The sequence below is a fragment of the Oreochromis aureus genome, linkage group 12 (assembly GCF_013358895.1).
Source record: "Oreochromis aureus strain Israel breed Guangdong linkage group 12, ZZ_aureus, whole genome shotgun sequence".
Taxonomy (NCBI): domain Eukaryota; kingdom Metazoa; phylum Chordata; class Actinopteri; order Cichliformes; family Cichlidae; genus Oreochromis; species Oreochromis aureus.
The window spans coordinates 26,539,586-26,557,400 of record NC_052953.1 but is presented as its reverse complement, the minus strand read 5'-3'; the positions used below and the strand labels follow the sequence as shown (position 1 = coordinate 26,557,400).

The following is a 17,815-nucleotide window of genomic DNA, read 5'->3' as shown; positions in this document are numbered from 1 at the left end:
ATCAAGTTATCTGCACAGTTCTGTGTTTAAAACACGATTTCCCTTCAGTGTTGCCGTACTTTGACAGTTTCAATAACAATCTCAGCTTTTTCATATATAGCATGTTTATTGAAGTTACCGCCCAAAAAGGCCAAGTAAGTGTTTTAAGGAGAGATTTATGAGACAATAAAGCAAAAAGTGTAGGCAGAGTTCCCCCTGCTGACCTGTGGAGATGCTGCTGATGGTTTTTAAGTTTTTAAGTTGGACCTTTTGAATTTTTACACTCCTTAATCCTAGAGGATAAATCTATAGGATAAGATGCACTTGTATGACCATTTGTTTTGTTTCGGTAGGATTCCAAAATAACATTTCTTTTCTATAAAGTAATTTAGCTTAAAGCTCCAATGACATATTCACATTTTAAAAAGAAAATGAACTATTGAAACAAAGGTGCGGGGTTTAAAAATGTAAATCCTTACTACACGTCTTCCTTTTCTGACCTGTTTTTGATCTTAAACTCCTCTTATATATCGTCGTTCTTTCGAATGAAACATTTGGAGTAACAGATGTTGTAAACTTCAAAATCAATGAAAACAATAAGAGGATATTTAATTTTTGGCTTGTGTGATGATCAGAGTTGGGATTAAAAGTTTTTATGGGCTGCAGAAGATTATCAACAGCAGTGGTCCACAGCAGGGAATATCTGCAAATAAAGAAATTGCTGTTGTGATGTCAGTGGGCAGACTGTCCTAAAGTTTAGGCGCTCTAACAGCAAAGGCCGCTCACCTTTTTTTACTAGCATAAACTTTGGAACAACCATTCACTGATCCAAGTAAATGACCAGGCACACACAGGGCTAACAAGTGCATCATGAACTTCGAACCTGGCATTTAATGCTTTAAAGGTGTTAAATTCTTTTTTTTTTAAATGTAACATTTTAACCTGAATGAGTTCAGAACATGTGCAGTTGTGTAGGTCATCTTCTGCTTTTATTTTGGCACTCTTCTAAAAGAAGCACCATGTTTGCAGGAGAGAGTGCTGTAGAGCTTAGAAATGTAACATGACTGATTGCTGCAGAGCCAGTGGTCTCATCAAAGTCTAAATCATGTGGAAGCCAGAATATGAAAATAGGAGCATGCATGCCTGACCTTCTGGTTTCCAGTCAGACTCAAAGATGTGTTTAAGATGGAAATTATTAGTGGAACATATCTTGGATTTCAAAGTTCAAGGGATTATAAATTAAAAGAAATTAATTAAGTCCCCAAACAAAATACACAAAAGCAGCCCGATATCAGGCAGAAACTCATGTTTTTATGGATGGGGACAATATACCTGATGTCTGTTTTGATTTCTCTTTAGAGAAAAAAAGACATTTCCATAATAAACTGATGCAGAAAAGAAAACGATGTGCACAAATAAATTCATCAAATTTTAGGAAATAAAGTGTCTCATAACCAACCCCAGCCCCCCAGCTTAATGTCTACCACTAAGTGCTCATATAAACTACCGCCGATAAATGATGTCAAAAACGTGATCAGCAGCAACACACCCACCTGCAAAAGTCCGTATTATTTTTTGGGCAGAGTATAAAAAGCCAACATAATATTTTCATGGTTAAAATCAGTTTTTTTCTATCACAGTCAGACTAAGTGCAAGAAAAAACTGAAAGACGTGCATTTTCATTTCATGAAATGACAAAAAGTTCGAAGAGTCCTTGATTTATTCTTTTTTTACTATTTGAAAAAAACAAAACAAACACACACATTTCAGGACCCAAATTGGCCAAAACTTAAAAAAAAATCCTAACATGTATTAGAAATGTTTTAGATGAGATAGTTTTGTGAGTCCTGGAAGTCATACAGTGGCAGCAGCACCGACATAAAGAAAAGTGTTTGTGTATGATGAAATAATATATTAAATACATATCACAACAAAAATATACATTTCTGTAAAACCATTACAGTTTCAATTTATAATCATGGAAAACTATAATGTTTTCAGTGGGATTATTCATTCACATAATGAATGTAGTTGATATTTTATCACTGATTGCACATTTTCCTGCAATAGCTGTGGAGTGTGTGTTCATTTGAATCAGTCACTGCTACTGTGAAGCGTTGAACAAAAAAAATACAAAATAACTAACTCGTGATTCTTTGTTTAAGCCTCTATCAAATACGCTTCCTATATGTTGATTCAGGAAGCCTGAACCTCATTGCATTAGTCCATTGTTGCATTGCTCCAAAAGTATTGCACACCTGTGTAGGTCCTACCTTCCATTATGGACAAAGATACACAAGCAGGTTAATGATTTCCACATGGGGCCAAAATGTCATTTTCTGTGTCCATCGTTACTCTGTATGCTACAGTAATTTACCGACCTTAGCTTCAAAACTGTTTTTGTTTTGTGCTCACAACCTGTCAGTTTTCCCCACTGTTTTTGAACCACTTTCATCCACAGTGTTTGAATACGGGTCCTGTTTTATTTCATTGCCTTCGTAGCTGATGTTATCATAAACTTGTCTCATGTGGCTGTTCGTCTCCGCCTTTTCCCTGTCCTTTTCTTTTTCCTGCTGGAACTGGAGCAGCACCGCTTTATTTACACCGGGACCTGAGGGAAAGGAGCACGACACAACGCAACAGCGAGACACTTAGTCTTCACCTTCAGTTTTAATAGTTTCTCTGCTACACATAAAGAACCCAGAGGAAAATGATGTACGTACCGAAATAACTGAGCACCACTGGGAGGAATATAAGTCCGTGAGCCATCCCCAGGAGTGTAATGACGAGGTTTAACCGGAAGAAGAAAATCTGGATGAGCTGCGCTTTGGCAAACGCCAGCACAATGATGCCTGGCAGGTTAGTCATAGCAACACCAGCAAACACCTTAAGGGTGCAAAAAAGAAAAATTCATTTGAAAACATGTCTTTATTTTCCATTTTTGGTTCAAATTTTTCTTTAATAGGTAATTAACAACATCAGCTCTCGCTTTATAGTTTACTTACTGCGCTGCCCATTTTGGCCGTAGCCTCGATTGCTCTTTCCACACGTGTGGGCTTGATGCTGAGTGCAAACGATCTCGTCATATGCGACACAAACTCAACAGAGATGCCCACCGCCTGCAGATCACACAGAAGGTGTGAGTTAGCCTAGACTTTCACTTTCATTTAAAACATCAAAAATGAATCTCTGCAAAGCACGGGAAAAATACAAAAGGCTAGCAAATTTAGTAAAAATATCCACACTCAGTTGATTGTATGGGTTGGTCTCTAAAGAAACCCAATGATGCAGCTAATCAGCACCTGTTATTAGGCAGACTGGTCAACACAATGTCTTTCCATAACTGTGTCTGCACTTTAGAAAATGAGCCTCCTTCAGTCCCAATGATCTGTTTTGCTCTTACCGTGACCAGATTGATGAGAGCCACTGCGTTAAAGTCGATGCTCCACAGCGTCATGACACCGACTGTATCCACAACAATCATGACAATGGTGAGCAAATTGAGCAGGCCGGAGCGCAGATCCAAGCCGAGCAGCAGACAGCAGACCACGAAGGTCGGCAGCAGACACAAGGAGATGTTAAAGAGTCCCTCATTCACAATAGTCAGGTACTGCTCATAAAATACGTAGGTTATCCTGGAAGAAGGAGAAACACAAAACATTGATCAGAAAATACAAACCACTTAAAGACTAAAACAACTTTCTGGCAGAGTGGTTGGAGCTGAGCTGCAGGGAAATGGGGAAAGCACATACGTGTAAGGGAACACTTCAAAGTCAGGCGAGGTGCCTGGCACGCTCCTCATGCCTACGGTGATCTCGTCAGCGAGCTCCCTGGCCATCTTCAGGGCAGCGGTGAACTCCTGGGAGTTGGTCAGAGGCGTGTGGTAAGCCATGAACCGAGAGGCTGGAGAGACGGGGGTAAAAAAGATTTTACTTTCTATTTTTTAAATCTCTTTTTGAATGAATAGAATCACTTCCACTGCTATGCAGTGTTTTTGGGGACCTACCTATTATTTCCCCACTTTCATCTCTTACCACTGCTTTGTCATACGCTCCTAGACCGCTGTTTAAAAAAGACAGTAAGCCATGAGATCGCTGTTCCGTTGTTGTGATTTATTAGTGTGTATGCGCACATTTACAATACAAACCCTTTGGAGCACTGCAGGTCAGGCCTGTTAGTCAGAAAGTCAGGAAGGTAGAGGTTGAACTCTTCCACAGTGGGCCTCACCGTATCATTCTCAGGACGTCCCAGACACCGTTTAGTACAGATTAAACCAGCTGTTGAGACAAATAAGAAGAGTAGGGGTTATTGAAGTCATGTCTTTCTTCATGTATAGACAGTAACATCTAAATCTGTGTGCAAGTATGTTTTTTTTAATGCTTTTTTCATTTCAGAAATGATTCTCACATTCGTTTGCAGGACAGAAATGTCCTGCATTGGGACCGCTGGTGTACAGACGACAACATTTGGATTGGGGGTTCAACCAGTCAATGAAATCATCCACCCACGAGTTCGCAGGGATAGCCACATAGGATCTAAAGTTGAGATCACATATATAATTAGTTATTCTCATAATCATCAAATTCAGAAAAAGGTAAGAAACAGCAATACCTTGTTAGTCTGTTGCATTAAAAGTAACATTATCCAGCATTTCAAGGCAATAATTCATCATTTTATTCCAAATTGAAGTTTAAAAAAAAAACACTTCAGTTTGTGTTTTTAGGGGGTTGTGAGCTTGAATATTTCCTGGCCATTTTTCTCTGTCTGTCTCTTTGCTCAGTATGCTTCAGTAAGCTAACAGCATGTAGCTACTTCAATTGTAATAATATCAGTCTCATAATTCCTAAAATTTCAAACCATCTATCTGGATCTGGGATTATGTACTGATATTTCTAAATAACTACAGCTGTGTTTAAGAAGGCTCAACAGCACTTTCACTTCCTGAGGTTGCTGAAGAAGAACTGTGTAGATGAGAAACTGCTGGTTTGCCTTCTTTGGCTCACTGAAAGCGTACTGTGTTACAGCGTGGTCTGCCGGATGCTCTGCAGCAGATAAAAAAAGCTATCCCCAGGGTAATAAAGACAGCATGAAAGCTCGCTGGCTCTGCTCTTCCCTCCCTGGAAGAGACTGAAAAAGCAAGATACCTCTCAAATGTCTTAAAACCCCCTAAAAACAGCTCTCACCCTGGATACTTGCTATTTGACCTGTTCCCCACTGGTAGTCGCTACAGCTCCACCAAAACAGAGACAAACAGCTCAAGCCCAACTCAAGCAGGGTTGCTGTAATGCACCATGGCACTTTCTATTTAATTCTTTGCTCCTTTTATATTCATAATCATTCATTGTCTTCTACTGAAAGGACTGACTTTACTGTGGGAATGACTTTGTTGTTTTATTGTGTGAATGGCTTGTTTTTATGCTTGGAGCACCTGCACAATTAGCACCTCAATTTAACAATTTTATAACCCAAAGATTATTAAAGGTGTTCTGATATAAATCTTTCAGTTAAATTTATTGGAGTTCTTAATGATAGATTTATTGTTCCTGTTTTATGAGATGCTGTTTGCCAGCTGATAAGGCTGCTGATAAATATGGCTCCATAATTCTGCTTATCTTGAGGAAACAATTGTGTTTTGTTACCTACGACGGTCTCAGTCTTCTTTAAGCCATCTGATCGAATATATCAAAATGTAAAGTGTTTAGGTGAATCACAGGGAAGCTGGGAAGATTCATTCGTGCATCAGAAGTTCCACATCTGTCAGAACACAGTTTCTGATTGCAAGCATATTTCGAGAGTAATTATAGGGGATATCTCAGTGATTGCTTTCACTAACTGGTACTATCACTCAGAGACACCCTTTATCTGCTCTGTAGTAATTATGTTGCTGAGTTTATCATTAACTGATCTGACTGGAAAGTGTGTAAGAGGTTGCTACTACGATATCAGCAAGGTTAAGGATCTGTTGTGATGTGAAGGGCACATGCAAAGTCTAAGTACTGTTGCAAGCAACTGGTAGATACAGAGTTTAAGTGAGCAACAATGGTGCGGAGCTTGCTTTTAAAGCTTAAAGTTTCCAGTGCTCAGATTATAAACAATGAATCCACTGACTCACCGTTCAGGGTAGTTTGTGGCGTACTGGATCTTCTGAGTCAGCGAGAACTGATCACAACCCACGCTGGAGCAGACTGCATTCATGCCATCCACAGAGGTGAAGTTGAACCCCTTTTTCGTTACAAAATAAACAGGGACGCCAACTTCAAAGTACTTGTTCAGGTACTGGAAATAGGTCAGCATGTACGAGCCCTGGATCGAAAACAGAATTATCTTTGTAAACAGGTTTAACAGGAAGAAAAGAGTGTCATGGCCATTTATACATAACTGTGCTTACTGACCTGAGGCATAGCCAGCTCCTGATCCAAACCCACTTTCACATTCATCATGAGGAATAAGGCTCCACAGAACATAAAGATGAAAACTACTATCTGAGGAGAACATAGAATAGAGTGAATTCATCAAATATCTGTTTAAAAACACACAAATCTCAATATGAGTTTGTGTTCATCTCATTAAATTTAATCTCGCAGGATTTCACATCAGTGGGACAGCTGAGGTCAGCAGTTTAGAATAACTGTGGACTGAATCTGTTTTATGTTGTTGGTGAGGGATTAAGAGGCATTACCACTATGATCCTGGTGTAGCGGTGCAGTAGAACAGGGGCATAGTATTTCTTCATGAATGGCATCAGAAAACCCTTATTTGGCTTTTTTGGACGCTGTTTTGACACTTTAATGCAACAGAGAAGTTCACAGCGGTTGTTGTCTTGGCGCCGGGCATCCAGGGACAGCAGCGCAACAAAAGCTGTCATCTGGAGGACAAAGTCCATGAGCACAGCCAAAGCAGCATATAGAGCAAAGGACTTCACTGCTGGCATAGTGGACAGGGCCCCTGAAACAAACATGGATAGAGTGTAACGCACCGGACAAAACACCAAGTCCAGCTTGGTGTAAAAAAATGTAGTACATTTTTAATGCATTTTTAAAACTAAGGATTCCACTAAGGATATCAGATTTCACACCTAGGAAGAAGCAGACGGACTCAGAAAGACTGCACAGGAGCATGCTGGGAGCCACGTTTCCAAGGACACGCCCGATCTGCTCCTCTCGTGTCTCGTGAGGTCTCCGCACATCTCTCTGGAAGACAGGAAGAGTAACTTAATAAAAATTCCACCATGTTAGAAAAATGGCACTATTCTACATTTATGGTCCACATAGATATACAATACCTGGTACTCCAAAACAAAGATGAAGATGTTGTCAGCTCCCACGGCGAGCACCAGGAAGGGAACGACCTGCAGGATGACCAGTGAGGAAGGTATGCCAATCCAGGAATAAAAACCCATTGAGGCCAGGACAGAGCAGGCGACCACCAGGATCCCACCCAAACCAACCAGAAACTTAGAGTCCACCTACAGGACAAAAAGATGCAAATGTACAAACGTCTCAGTGAACCCATTCACATTTCTTTATTACTCTGTAGTAAGAACAACACTGCTGACATAGGCATACTGTATCAGCTTATCACGTACAGTAGGTGATATATACTATTCTATCAATTTTCTCTCTGTAGAGAAGCCAGTATAACCCAGGGGCATATTTTATGCTCACATTTTTACAGCAACAACTAAATTCATGTTTCAGCAACTTAAAAAAACCCAACCCTGATCATATTGCTTTCAGCGCTTGGTCAGAGGGTTTAAAAAGCATGTTGTTTCTAGTCAAATATGGCTTTATCTGCCATGTTATCAAGGTTACTGCACACTATTATCTAATCTAGGTCAACTGGACAGCAGCTAACAGTTGCATCCAGCACCACACTTAAATGTTAGCAAAAAATGACATTATTCTGATACCAAATGAATGCACATTTAACACTTATGTTAAATCCAAACATAAGTGTTAAAGTGTAAGTAAACCTAACCCTTAAATGTGTGTTCTTATGCTTTGCAGTTACTAGTTAGCATCAGTGATCTTACTGAATATTTTTAGCATGCTAATCAGCACTAACCAAAACATACAGCTGAGGCTAACTGGAAAGTAATTTCTTTTGCAGATGCTAGATTTGGAAAAATAAAAATATTGACATTATAACTGCGCTACATCAAAATGTTTGGGCTCCATCCTGGGGAGAACATGAAGGTAGGTGTTAAGACATTTCACCTAAAACCACACAAGTGAAAAGGCAGAGTGTGCCAGGATTTATGAACGCCTGTTCAAACACTAACGGCACTAAAGGGATTAAGTGCTGATTTGCAAGTTGCAATACCTGGGAATACCTGATGCTACCTATTCTGCGGAGACGTACCAATAAGCGTTTCCATGAAGAGTACTCTCCAAGCGCCACAGCGATGTAAACGAAAATTACAGCATAGCTGATCATGAAGATGGGGATATCTTCTGCAGTTGTTCGATTGATCTCGTCCTCCAGAGATCTCTATTAAAAGAGCAGAGAAGTGAGTGATTAGATGTGTTAAAGGTCACAGAGATGCCAACTTAACGTTTCTTAGAAAAACAGCAACGGCAAGTCTTTATCAGTATGCCTGCTAATTGCTTCATTTTGCTTTCTTGAGCATTTTGATCTTTGTTTCATAGGACACGACTGTGAGCAGGCAGGAAACGAGTACAAAGGTCCCTGGACCACCTCAGACAAGTGACACGTGGCCAAGTCCTTAATGGATCTTTTCTACTCTGCTTCATCTTCAGCTTCTTACACCTCATTCACCGAATCACACAAGCACTTTTTTCTAAGTGATTCATTTCTATTTCACATTCACACACAGGAACTGAGGGTTAATTATCTTGCCCAAAGATACTTTGGCCACAAACCCTCAAACCTGCCGACTCTACTTCTTGAGCCACAGTGACTCACGTAAATCACAGGTAACTGCCCCGAAATCCCAAAATCCACCCGAATTTCTCATTTGAACTTAAATTTTGTAAATATATGAATAATGGGTACTCATAGAGTTTTTACCTCTGCCATGTATGCAAAAGTGAAGCTGTTTTTCGGGTCTTTCTGGTATTCTTGGACAATTTTAAGAAACTCTTTCTCCCATTGCATAGCCACTTTGAATTTAGGGTCACTGCGAGCATAGTTGTTCAGGGAGAAGGTCAGGATGAAGGCCTCAGCACTGCTGAATGCATCATCTGGGAAAAGTCAAGTGTATATTGTTCAAGTGAGTTAGAAGCACCTTTTTGTGTGTTTTACAATAATTTCAGGGATAAAACAGTGGTACTAAAAGTCTCTTACTCTCATATCCTCCCACAGCCAGGAATGGGAAAACTGGAGCTCCATAATCAGCCATGCAGCTCATACCTAAATCTGTGATGTCTTTGAAGGACAAAGGAGAGCTTGAGGAGAAGTAGAAAAAGGGGGAGAAAGGATGGTTTTATGGCACGGAAGGTGAAGTTTATAAAAACGAGCTGTGTTGGTTGCTGTTTTTTTTAATGAATGCTTACCCAAGGCAGTAGATGAGGTGGTCTCTCCAGTCCACCTCTTTGGTCACTCCCAGCTGAGTCATGTACACTTTAGCGTTAATGTTGTCCAGGCTGTTCTGGAAGTACTGTGGCAAGCTGTTGACTGCACAGTCAGTCTGGGAAGGGTTGTTGGGATTTAGCGGCGCAAAGCAAACATCCTTCAAACTTGCTGTCCGGTTCAGATCATCCGACCAAAACTCAATATTCTAAAAACAGAATGAGGCTGGCTTCAGTTAGTCAACATGGAATGGTGCACTTTTTCAAACACTGTCAGCGGTCAGCTTTGACTTTGAGTACCTGTATTCGTGTCTGGAGTTCCAGCAGCTCAATGATGAGCTCTTTGGACATTATCCCGCTAAAGTTTTGCGGTCCAAACAGCAGTGAGTCATAAATGTGGCCTTTTCTGCCTGGTGCTGTCAAGATCACTTGATTTGTCCTGTAGAAGGGGTCAAAGTACGTGTCGTGGAATTCTTTCTCTTGGCGAGCCCGGCTGTTAGGGGCAGACCAAAGTTCAACTGGATCGGTGGTGAGTTTGATGTCTTTGAGGCCAACAGAGAAAACAGCCACAACAATAAGCGACAGGAGGAGCACCTTGAAAAAAGATCAAATATTCTTCAGGCGTGGTGTCTTCATCTGGCTAACAATATACTTTATCTTAACGCAAGAAGTCAGAAATGTACAAATTCTACTTCAAGTGGCTTTGAAATGGGAACATATCTATACTGAAATAGTAAATAATAGATAGATAATAGGGAATTATCAGTATTCTTTGTTTTACAAATGCCACTTTGAACAATAAAAATGCAATCTTCCACATTTTAGTCCACTCAGAGGTTGTGTTGCTATAGCATAACTGGGTTTGGTATGAACAGCATCTTATGATTTGACTTTAAATCTTCCACTAAAGCTAAAAGAAGGACTTGTGGGTCATACGTCCTACTTTTACTGGATCAAAGTACTTACAGTGAGGGGATAAGAGGCTATGATGGTTCCCCAAATCCGGAACTGTGAGCTCAGGAAAGCCTGAGCAGCCAAGCTGTTTGTCTCAGCACATGTCACCTCTGAGGGATGGATGATCTTCTCAGTCACTTTATCACTGTCCTTGTCTTTGCCTTTACCTCTGTGTATTCCTTTCTTTTTATTTTTATGAGATGCCACCAAACAGGAGACAGAGAGGTATAGGACAAAGGAAAGTATCAGGAGAATGAGCAAGATGATAGAAATTACAAGGTAACCATCGGTGCCCAGCAGTGTAAAGTGGCCAGCGACCGGTGGAGGAGGTAGCACACTCGGACACGATTCTTGGCAGTCCTGGCAGGAGCAAACGTCCCCTCCCGTAGGTGTGGTCTCATTACACATTAGAGCGACCCCGTCGTAGGGAACCACACCTTCTGGCACCCCTGTGGTGTCTCCTTCTTGTATTATTTTGAAGTCGATGTCCAGAGGAGCCAAACCGTTGCTTGAGTCCCCTTGGAAATCGTACCAGCGCTGGGGAGTGCACAGCTTTGCCCCATAGCGACCACACATGGTGGCAATGGCATAGCCTCCAATCGTGGCAGGAATCCTGACATTTTTACATGACTGGAAGGAGGTATCTGCAAAGGTCTTGCCGATGAATGCCTGGTAACCCACCACGGCCTCCCTCGTCCTATTCAGCTCAGTGACATTCAACACCTTTGTGACTTTAACTGTCTGGCTCTGGTTAGGACTGCAGGTGTTGATGCAGTGCAGGTGAGCAAAGTTGTAAGCACAGGAAGGGCAGCGGACGAGAACAGCCTTGGACAGGGTCAGGCTCTTTTCCAGGGATGCCAGCTGTTTGATGGTGCAACAAGCGTATGTGCTGTTCTCCCCCTGGTCAAACATGGGGCACACCTGCAGCACGAACAAATGCAATTATAAAAGGATTCTAACACGCACTTATTGAGAATAGACAGAAATCTGCCACACTTCATTCAAACTTCTTCTCTTACAGCAGTTCACTCCACCTGCTCAAGAAGAAGGATATACACACACCTGTTTGAGTATCTTGTAGTGGTTTCCTGTGATGAGTTGGGCACGAGTGTAATTCAGACATGGCACGATGGGATCAACGAGGGTGTTATTTAGCAGCGGGTTACGACCACACTCATCATAAAAAACACAATATCCTGGCTCATGCTGGGCCTCTGATAGACTCTGTGTGGAAGAGACGAGTTTTCAAGAGTAAGTGCAGTAAAGGCAGCAACAGCGCTTTTAATGTAGAGTCTGCTTAGAAATCAAAAACATCTCAGCACAGATGTTCGATTATAAAAATTATTTTCCTACTCACAAACATTACAGTTAACATGAAGTGATAAGCTCAGTGATATGTTTTCCAAAAACTTGTAAAAGTTTGATTGTGTTCATTATAATGCCTATACCATTTTTTAAGACTTTAAAAGAATAACTCGTAAAATCTCACAGCCGTGTCACAATGACTTTAACACTACATGGTGTCCTGCCAGTTCAGCTTCTTTATTGCCAATTTGCAACAATAAAATGGAGATTGTACTAATAAATTGCAGACATTCAAGGTTAAATATAACCACAAACTACATGCGTGCCTACAATACAAGATAAAAAAAATGTAAATACTAAGTACAATAAATTTTTAAAAATAGTGTTTGATTTCCGCTGCGATATAAACTGACTTTTATTTTTATAGTCAAACACAATGTATTCTTGTAACATGCAATGTGATTAAAGGTGATTGTTGCAATGCATACGGGGCTTGAAATAACCTAATAAAACCACCCATATAGAAAAATATTAAATACACATATACGTATGCATTATGTGCATATGTTCAAGACAGTTTAATCTGAAACCAGAACAGTGATTTTACCTGAGAAGCTGTTTGCACACCGGCTTCTCTAACCTCAACTCTAGACATAAAAATCACTACTTACTTATATTTATTTATTGTATTGCTTTTAATTTGGGTTTCTTATCTGCAAATGTACTATAAAAACACATGTTGATTGCTTGTTTAAACAGTTATAATCATTTAGGATTTGAATTAAACGTTAATCTTTCTAGTTTTAAGTGTTGATCACAAATCAAATGATTAATACATTTGACCCCCCCTCCCCCAAAAAGGTTTTAATAGTAGAGCAGAGCAATGCAAGCTCATCATGCTGTTAACTGAAAAATCCAGTATTACATCTTCAGTATATTATAGAAACCAGTTCACAACTGCAATAAATTCCACAATAAAAAAAGAAGAAAACACTTACCACAATATTTATAAAAATGACGAGGGCTGCAAAACGCATCATGATTCCTGAGCACGATTCAACAACAGAAGAGTCAGATTCTTAAATTTCAGTAAAATAGGAGTGTAAGGAGTGTTTCACTGCTGACCTATTAGAAGATGCATTAGGAAAGAAGGTGAGAGGTGATGTGAGTTGTCTGGCTTGTCCTATCTCTCCTGTTGTCTGTCTGTCTGTTTGTCTGTCTGTCTATCTTACAGTGCTAGGGCTGCAGAAGGAGAAACGTGTTCTGGTGTGATGTTGCTGCTGGCCAATCACGGCCAAAAGTTACCAGTTTCTCTGTTTGATAATTAACACAGAAAATAGATTTTGATAGGGTTGCTGGGGAGATTCAGCGGAGCTGGGAGAAACAAAATCCCACCCAGACGTCTAAGCCACACCTAGCTCTTCACTTGTGCTTCATCTTACGTTGATACTTGAACTGATACCGCCTGGAAATTTGTAGTTTTATTGACGACAGATAAACATTCTGAGTGATTTGAATCGTGTCAATCCCTTTACAGCAAGTACAGCAAGAAGCGTGTGTAGGCTGTTGTTGCTTGTTTTGAGAGCAGTGCATGTAGGAAACATCCAGTACAGCACACTACTACTGAACCTTTAGACCATCATCAAAGTGACTATCTGATCTATAGGGTACAGCGAGAGAACAATACCTATATGTTCCTGATAAGATATGATATGATGGATATTTTTTTTTAATCTAAATTTCATTTAGTGCTTTGAATGGTCAGTAGGACTAGGAAAACACTACATAAATACAAATATATTACTTTCAAGTCCAGTGATGGTCTGTAAGCATGCCAAGACGACATGATCAACTTTGTAATTAATGCTCTTATCACATGTCAAGGTCACAGCTGAGATAAAGAAGACATCCGATGGTCCAGATGCTATCGTCTGAGCTTTCAGGGTGAAGGTGCGTGAGCATTTAAATTTGTGATAAAAAGACATGGTGCAGAAGATGAGAAGAAATGGGAAAGATATGAGGATGTTTATTGTTCTTTTGTGATAAGTGGCAGCATAACAGAATTTTGTAACTATTCATATCGTAAGGTTAAAGTTTAGGATTTATCAGCATCTCTATCTATCTACTTTGCGCCGATTTTCAGAGCGATTGCAGTAGTTCTCGTGCAGTTGCAGAGTCATAACGGGAGTGGGTTTCATTCAGCAGAGCAAATCTATTTCTGATGCTGCACCCTCCAAACGTTTCTGTTTATCACTTAATTATTTTATTCTCACTCTGTTATAACATGTTTTTGTGACGTTGGTAGATGCGGTGCACCCTGGCATTTATTCTTTATGAGCGCTATTTCTTAAAGGACTCTGCCCAACCATAAAATGATTTTGCAAAGACTAGCCAAAAATCAATAAGCCTCTCTATTCTTAAAAGGAAAACATCTTCATGGAATAGATTTATATGCTGCTGCAATTTAGACTTTTGTAATTAATGACAGAGTCTACATACACGTTTTAAGGTTGTATCACATTTTCTAGAATGTGCAGACCTGCAGAACTTGCTGAAAAACTAACTTCTTAGAGGTAAACACTGTTCGGACTGGAAATCCACTATCACCGCTCCAATTGGTTCAACTAAACTTGCACATGAGTTGGGCTGGAAACAGCACTTTACTTCGTATCATGTATGTTAGGTGCCAATCAAAGTTTTGATTCTGTGGCTTTAAAAAAAAAAAAAATGATATATATATTTTTATTTTGTTTTTGTGCGTTTATTTAAACCTGTTTCTTTCATTGCCTTGTGTTTTTGATGATCGTTATCATGCATTCCCTTGTTTATACGATAAAAAACCATGCAGACCTTGAGAAATTGAAAACATCTACTCATTTTGGAAATAAAAATGAAGAACATTTTAAAGTTTTAAAAAAATATGATCAATAAATCAAGATTTGAAAGCAGTTCCTTTGCAGAACTGGACGTAGTGCACGTTTTTGTTCAATTGGGATTCGATACTTTTCATGCACAAAAGACATGAACATAAATGTGATGTTGTGATGTTGTTTAAAACAAAACAAGACACCAGGACACCCGATTGTCGCGTAGAAGGTGACAGCATTGGATAAAAGGACCAATAAATTAGTGGAATGACCCCCACTGGTGGGCAATCCAGCCACTGCGGGTGGGGGAAGATAAGTAGGGGAAATTGACGGGATAGGTGTGAACCTTTTTGGTTCATGATAGAAAAGTCTGAGGACTCTCTGCACTAAATCAACATTTGTCTGACAATCCAAAACAACCGTAACTTATTTTAAAGAAAATAGAAATATGAAATATATGCACTTCATAAATATAGAAGTATAAGTATGGCATTATATGTTTGCCTTTATGTTGTTGTTTCAAAACAGCAGGAGAAATGTTTCATTTAACAGTTGTTCTGTTTTTGATAATGTTGTAACTGATCGCATCAAAGTGAATTAGGCATTAAAAACCATCTGTCATGTGACCTAATGTGATACATTTTGATGAGTATGATTTTGTTTAACATAAGAACACCAACCACATCTTTCAGAGACATAGAGTTGCATGTACTGTTTTGTAACAATAAATAACAGTATACAATAAACAGCTGAATCAATTTTATGCATGGGTCTGTTGTATATAGTAGATCTAAATACTGTAAGGGACTTATGTGCAACATTACAGTAGATATTACAGAGTACGTGCTAGAAATAGAAAGTACACTGATATTATCAAGTGTTTTTTTTTAATTCAAACTGTAAGGAGGAGTTTAATTATTTCTAATCATGGCAAAATACTAAATGTTACACAAAAAATGTACAAATTTCTCTAAAAGGGTTATGGGAAATAAAAAGAACGTACCTACTGAAGTTAACACACTGACAGTAATAGTATATTATATATTAAGGCTTATATGTTTAAGTTTTACAGTGACATGTACTAAATAGCTACAGCACAGACCATTGTGAGTTTAATAGTCTTAGATTTTTATGGCATAAAAAGAAAAGAGAAAGAGCTGTATCATTCAGGGTGCAGTCTTCAAATAATGCCTATCTAAACCATTTTAGAAAACAGATCTTGTATCCAGATAGCGTACATTGTCCCCTTTTTATGATGGGCTCCTTATCATTATTTATGGAGAGCTTGTTAAGCTGACCTGATCTGGGGAGAGCTAATTATCTTGACTTGTTGGACTCAGATAAAGGTGAAAGGTAGTTTCCTTAGAAAACCCTCAGATTAAAAAACAACTGCCTTAGAGGATAAATCTGTTTCTACATGAGATTCAAGGGGTTTAAATATCTGCAAATATCATCAGTGTTTTTCCCAATAACAGCAGAAATATATATTTATATCAGCTGTATTCTTTAAGATGTTATTCAGACACTGATATTTTACATGTAGCTGATTTTTCCTCCAAATTTAGTGGTATTTTTTACCTAAAATGTACCTCAGCTATACAAATTTTGTGTACTTGTATTTTACTTTTGTTTCATTTTGTTCAACTTTACATATCTGCTTCACTAATCTCATAACTAAATATCTGTCTTTTTACTCCACAGCTTTACCCGTTCACTTTTCACCTCACAGCCAATGAAAACCATACATATACATGTAGCGATTTTATATTTTCATTTTTCTGGATAAACTGAAAGATTAGATGTTCTATTTTTCCTTGAAATTTCTGAAATTCCTGTTTAGACTTTTCTCCTGAGAAATGAGGAAAAAAGAATCTTCCCATTGAACTTTTTTGTGATTTCCTTCCTCACTGGAGTTGAAAGAGGCCACCCAAACACATGAAGCACCAATGGAAAGCCTGGGAAAGCCTCTATTTAGTACATCGGGACTTTATTAATATTACTTTTCTGGGGACCACCAGAGGTCAGTATTCAATATACAAGGGTTAGTCAAATTGTTTCTATAAATTATGGGCTATTGTGCATATTTTTTTCTTTATATTTCTGGAAAAACCTCATGTTACATGCATATGAAGTATTAAGATTTGATGCTAGAAGACACATAGTTGTAACAGCATTTTAGAGTACAGACTGTAATGACATCAGAATGAGACGTTTGTGCAAACTAACAAGGAATTTGACTGTGCTTCACTTTGTTATCTTTATGCAAAAAAAGAAAAGAAGCGTTTTTTTAAATAGGCAGTGAAGTGTGATTATATGTCCTCAGCTTTTTAAACTCCTGTCAGAAGCAAGCTACAAGGTGTTGTGGAACTTAAAGTCATTTCACTCCATCAATACAGCCCTTATTGACAAGTCTGATTTTTTCAGATGAAGAAAGTTTACAAGATGGTTGTGAGGCCTGCTATGATGTAAGGTTTGGAGACTGGAGACTTGGCTCTGACAAAAACATGTGAGGCAGAGCTGAAGAGCTGAGATCAATGTTCCCTCTAAGCTGCGCACGTGCGCAATTGCGCACTGCTGGCACGGTCTCTGCGCACAGAAAATCTGCGTTGCGCACAAAAAAATCTAACCTGAATTGAAATTAAAGTTAATACTTTAGCAATTCTGTTTTGCAGTGTTAGTCAGTGAGTGACTGGCATCTCCCGTATGGGATTAGAACGATGCCACCTTATCCCATAGTCCAGCCAATAATGCAATTCACATTCGTAAACGCAGCCAATCAACGTGGTTGACAGGCTATGACAGCGTCCTTATGTGCCGACACCGGAGTTTTAGCTGGCAAAGCGGCGTGGCTGATGTGCAGTGAAGCCACATTATTGACAAGGTGTGCAACCATTGGAGATGTGAGCAGGACAGACGAAAAATTGACGGAAAAAGTGTGGACTTTATACCAGTTTTTAAATTGTGTTGACAGGCCACGTAAAACCAGAGTTGTGATAAAAAATATATGCAATGTTTGGTTTTCTTCCTGAATACTGTCGTTGTTTATATTTACTGCGGGAAGAAACGGTAAAAACTGCGTTTTATAAGAAAAAAGGCTCGAAAGCACTCTCCGCCTGTGAGCAAAAACAAACCCCCACCCCCCTCTCTCTTTCCTATTCGTCCAAAAAAGTACCGTGTCGA

The 17,815-nt window shown here is 39.3% G+C and overlaps 1 protein-coding gene across 1 annotated transcript; it reads right to left on the bottom strand.

Moving 5' to 3' along the window:
• Positions 1–1,670: 1,670 nt before the first annotated feature.
• On the bottom strand, positions 1,671–17,254 carry npc1l1 (NPC1-like 1). Its single transcript, XM_039621067.1, has 22 exons — positions 12,894–17,254; positions 12,767–12,813; positions 11,526–11,687; positions 10,476–11,384; positions 9,810–10,103; positions 9,495–9,718; positions 9,286–9,386; positions 9,010–9,182; positions 8,341–8,469; positions 7,262–7,444; positions 7,055–7,169; positions 6,659–6,924; positions 6,372–6,461; positions 6,092–6,282; positions 4,387–4,514; positions 4,127–4,256; positions 3,986–4,041; positions 3,732–3,882; positions 3,383–3,614; positions 2,985–3,098; positions 2,703–2,865; positions 1,671–2,590 (listed from the first exon to the last, which is right to left on the bottom strand). The coding sequence occupies exons 1-22, from the start codon at positions 12,907–12,909 to the stop codon at positions 2,391–2,393; spliced, it is 4,074 nt and encodes a 1,357-aa protein (XP_039477001.1). The 5' UTR covers positions 12,910–17,254; the 3' UTR covers positions 1,671–2,390.
• Between the last annotated feature and the right edge of the window lie 561 nt (positions 17,255–17,815).

Excerpts from the sequence above, each read along its gene's own strand:
- npc1l1 (XM_039621067.1), bottom strand. Across the intron at positions 4,042-4,126 it reads GACCTGCAGTGCTCCAAAGG|CGGTCTAGGAGCGTATGACA; the intron begins GTTTGTATTGTA and ends TTTTTTAAACAG. Across the intron at positions 2,866-2,984 it reads CGGCCAAAATGGGCAGCGCA|GTGTTTGCTGGTGTTGCTAT; the intron begins GTAAGTAAACTA and ends TGCACCCTTAAG.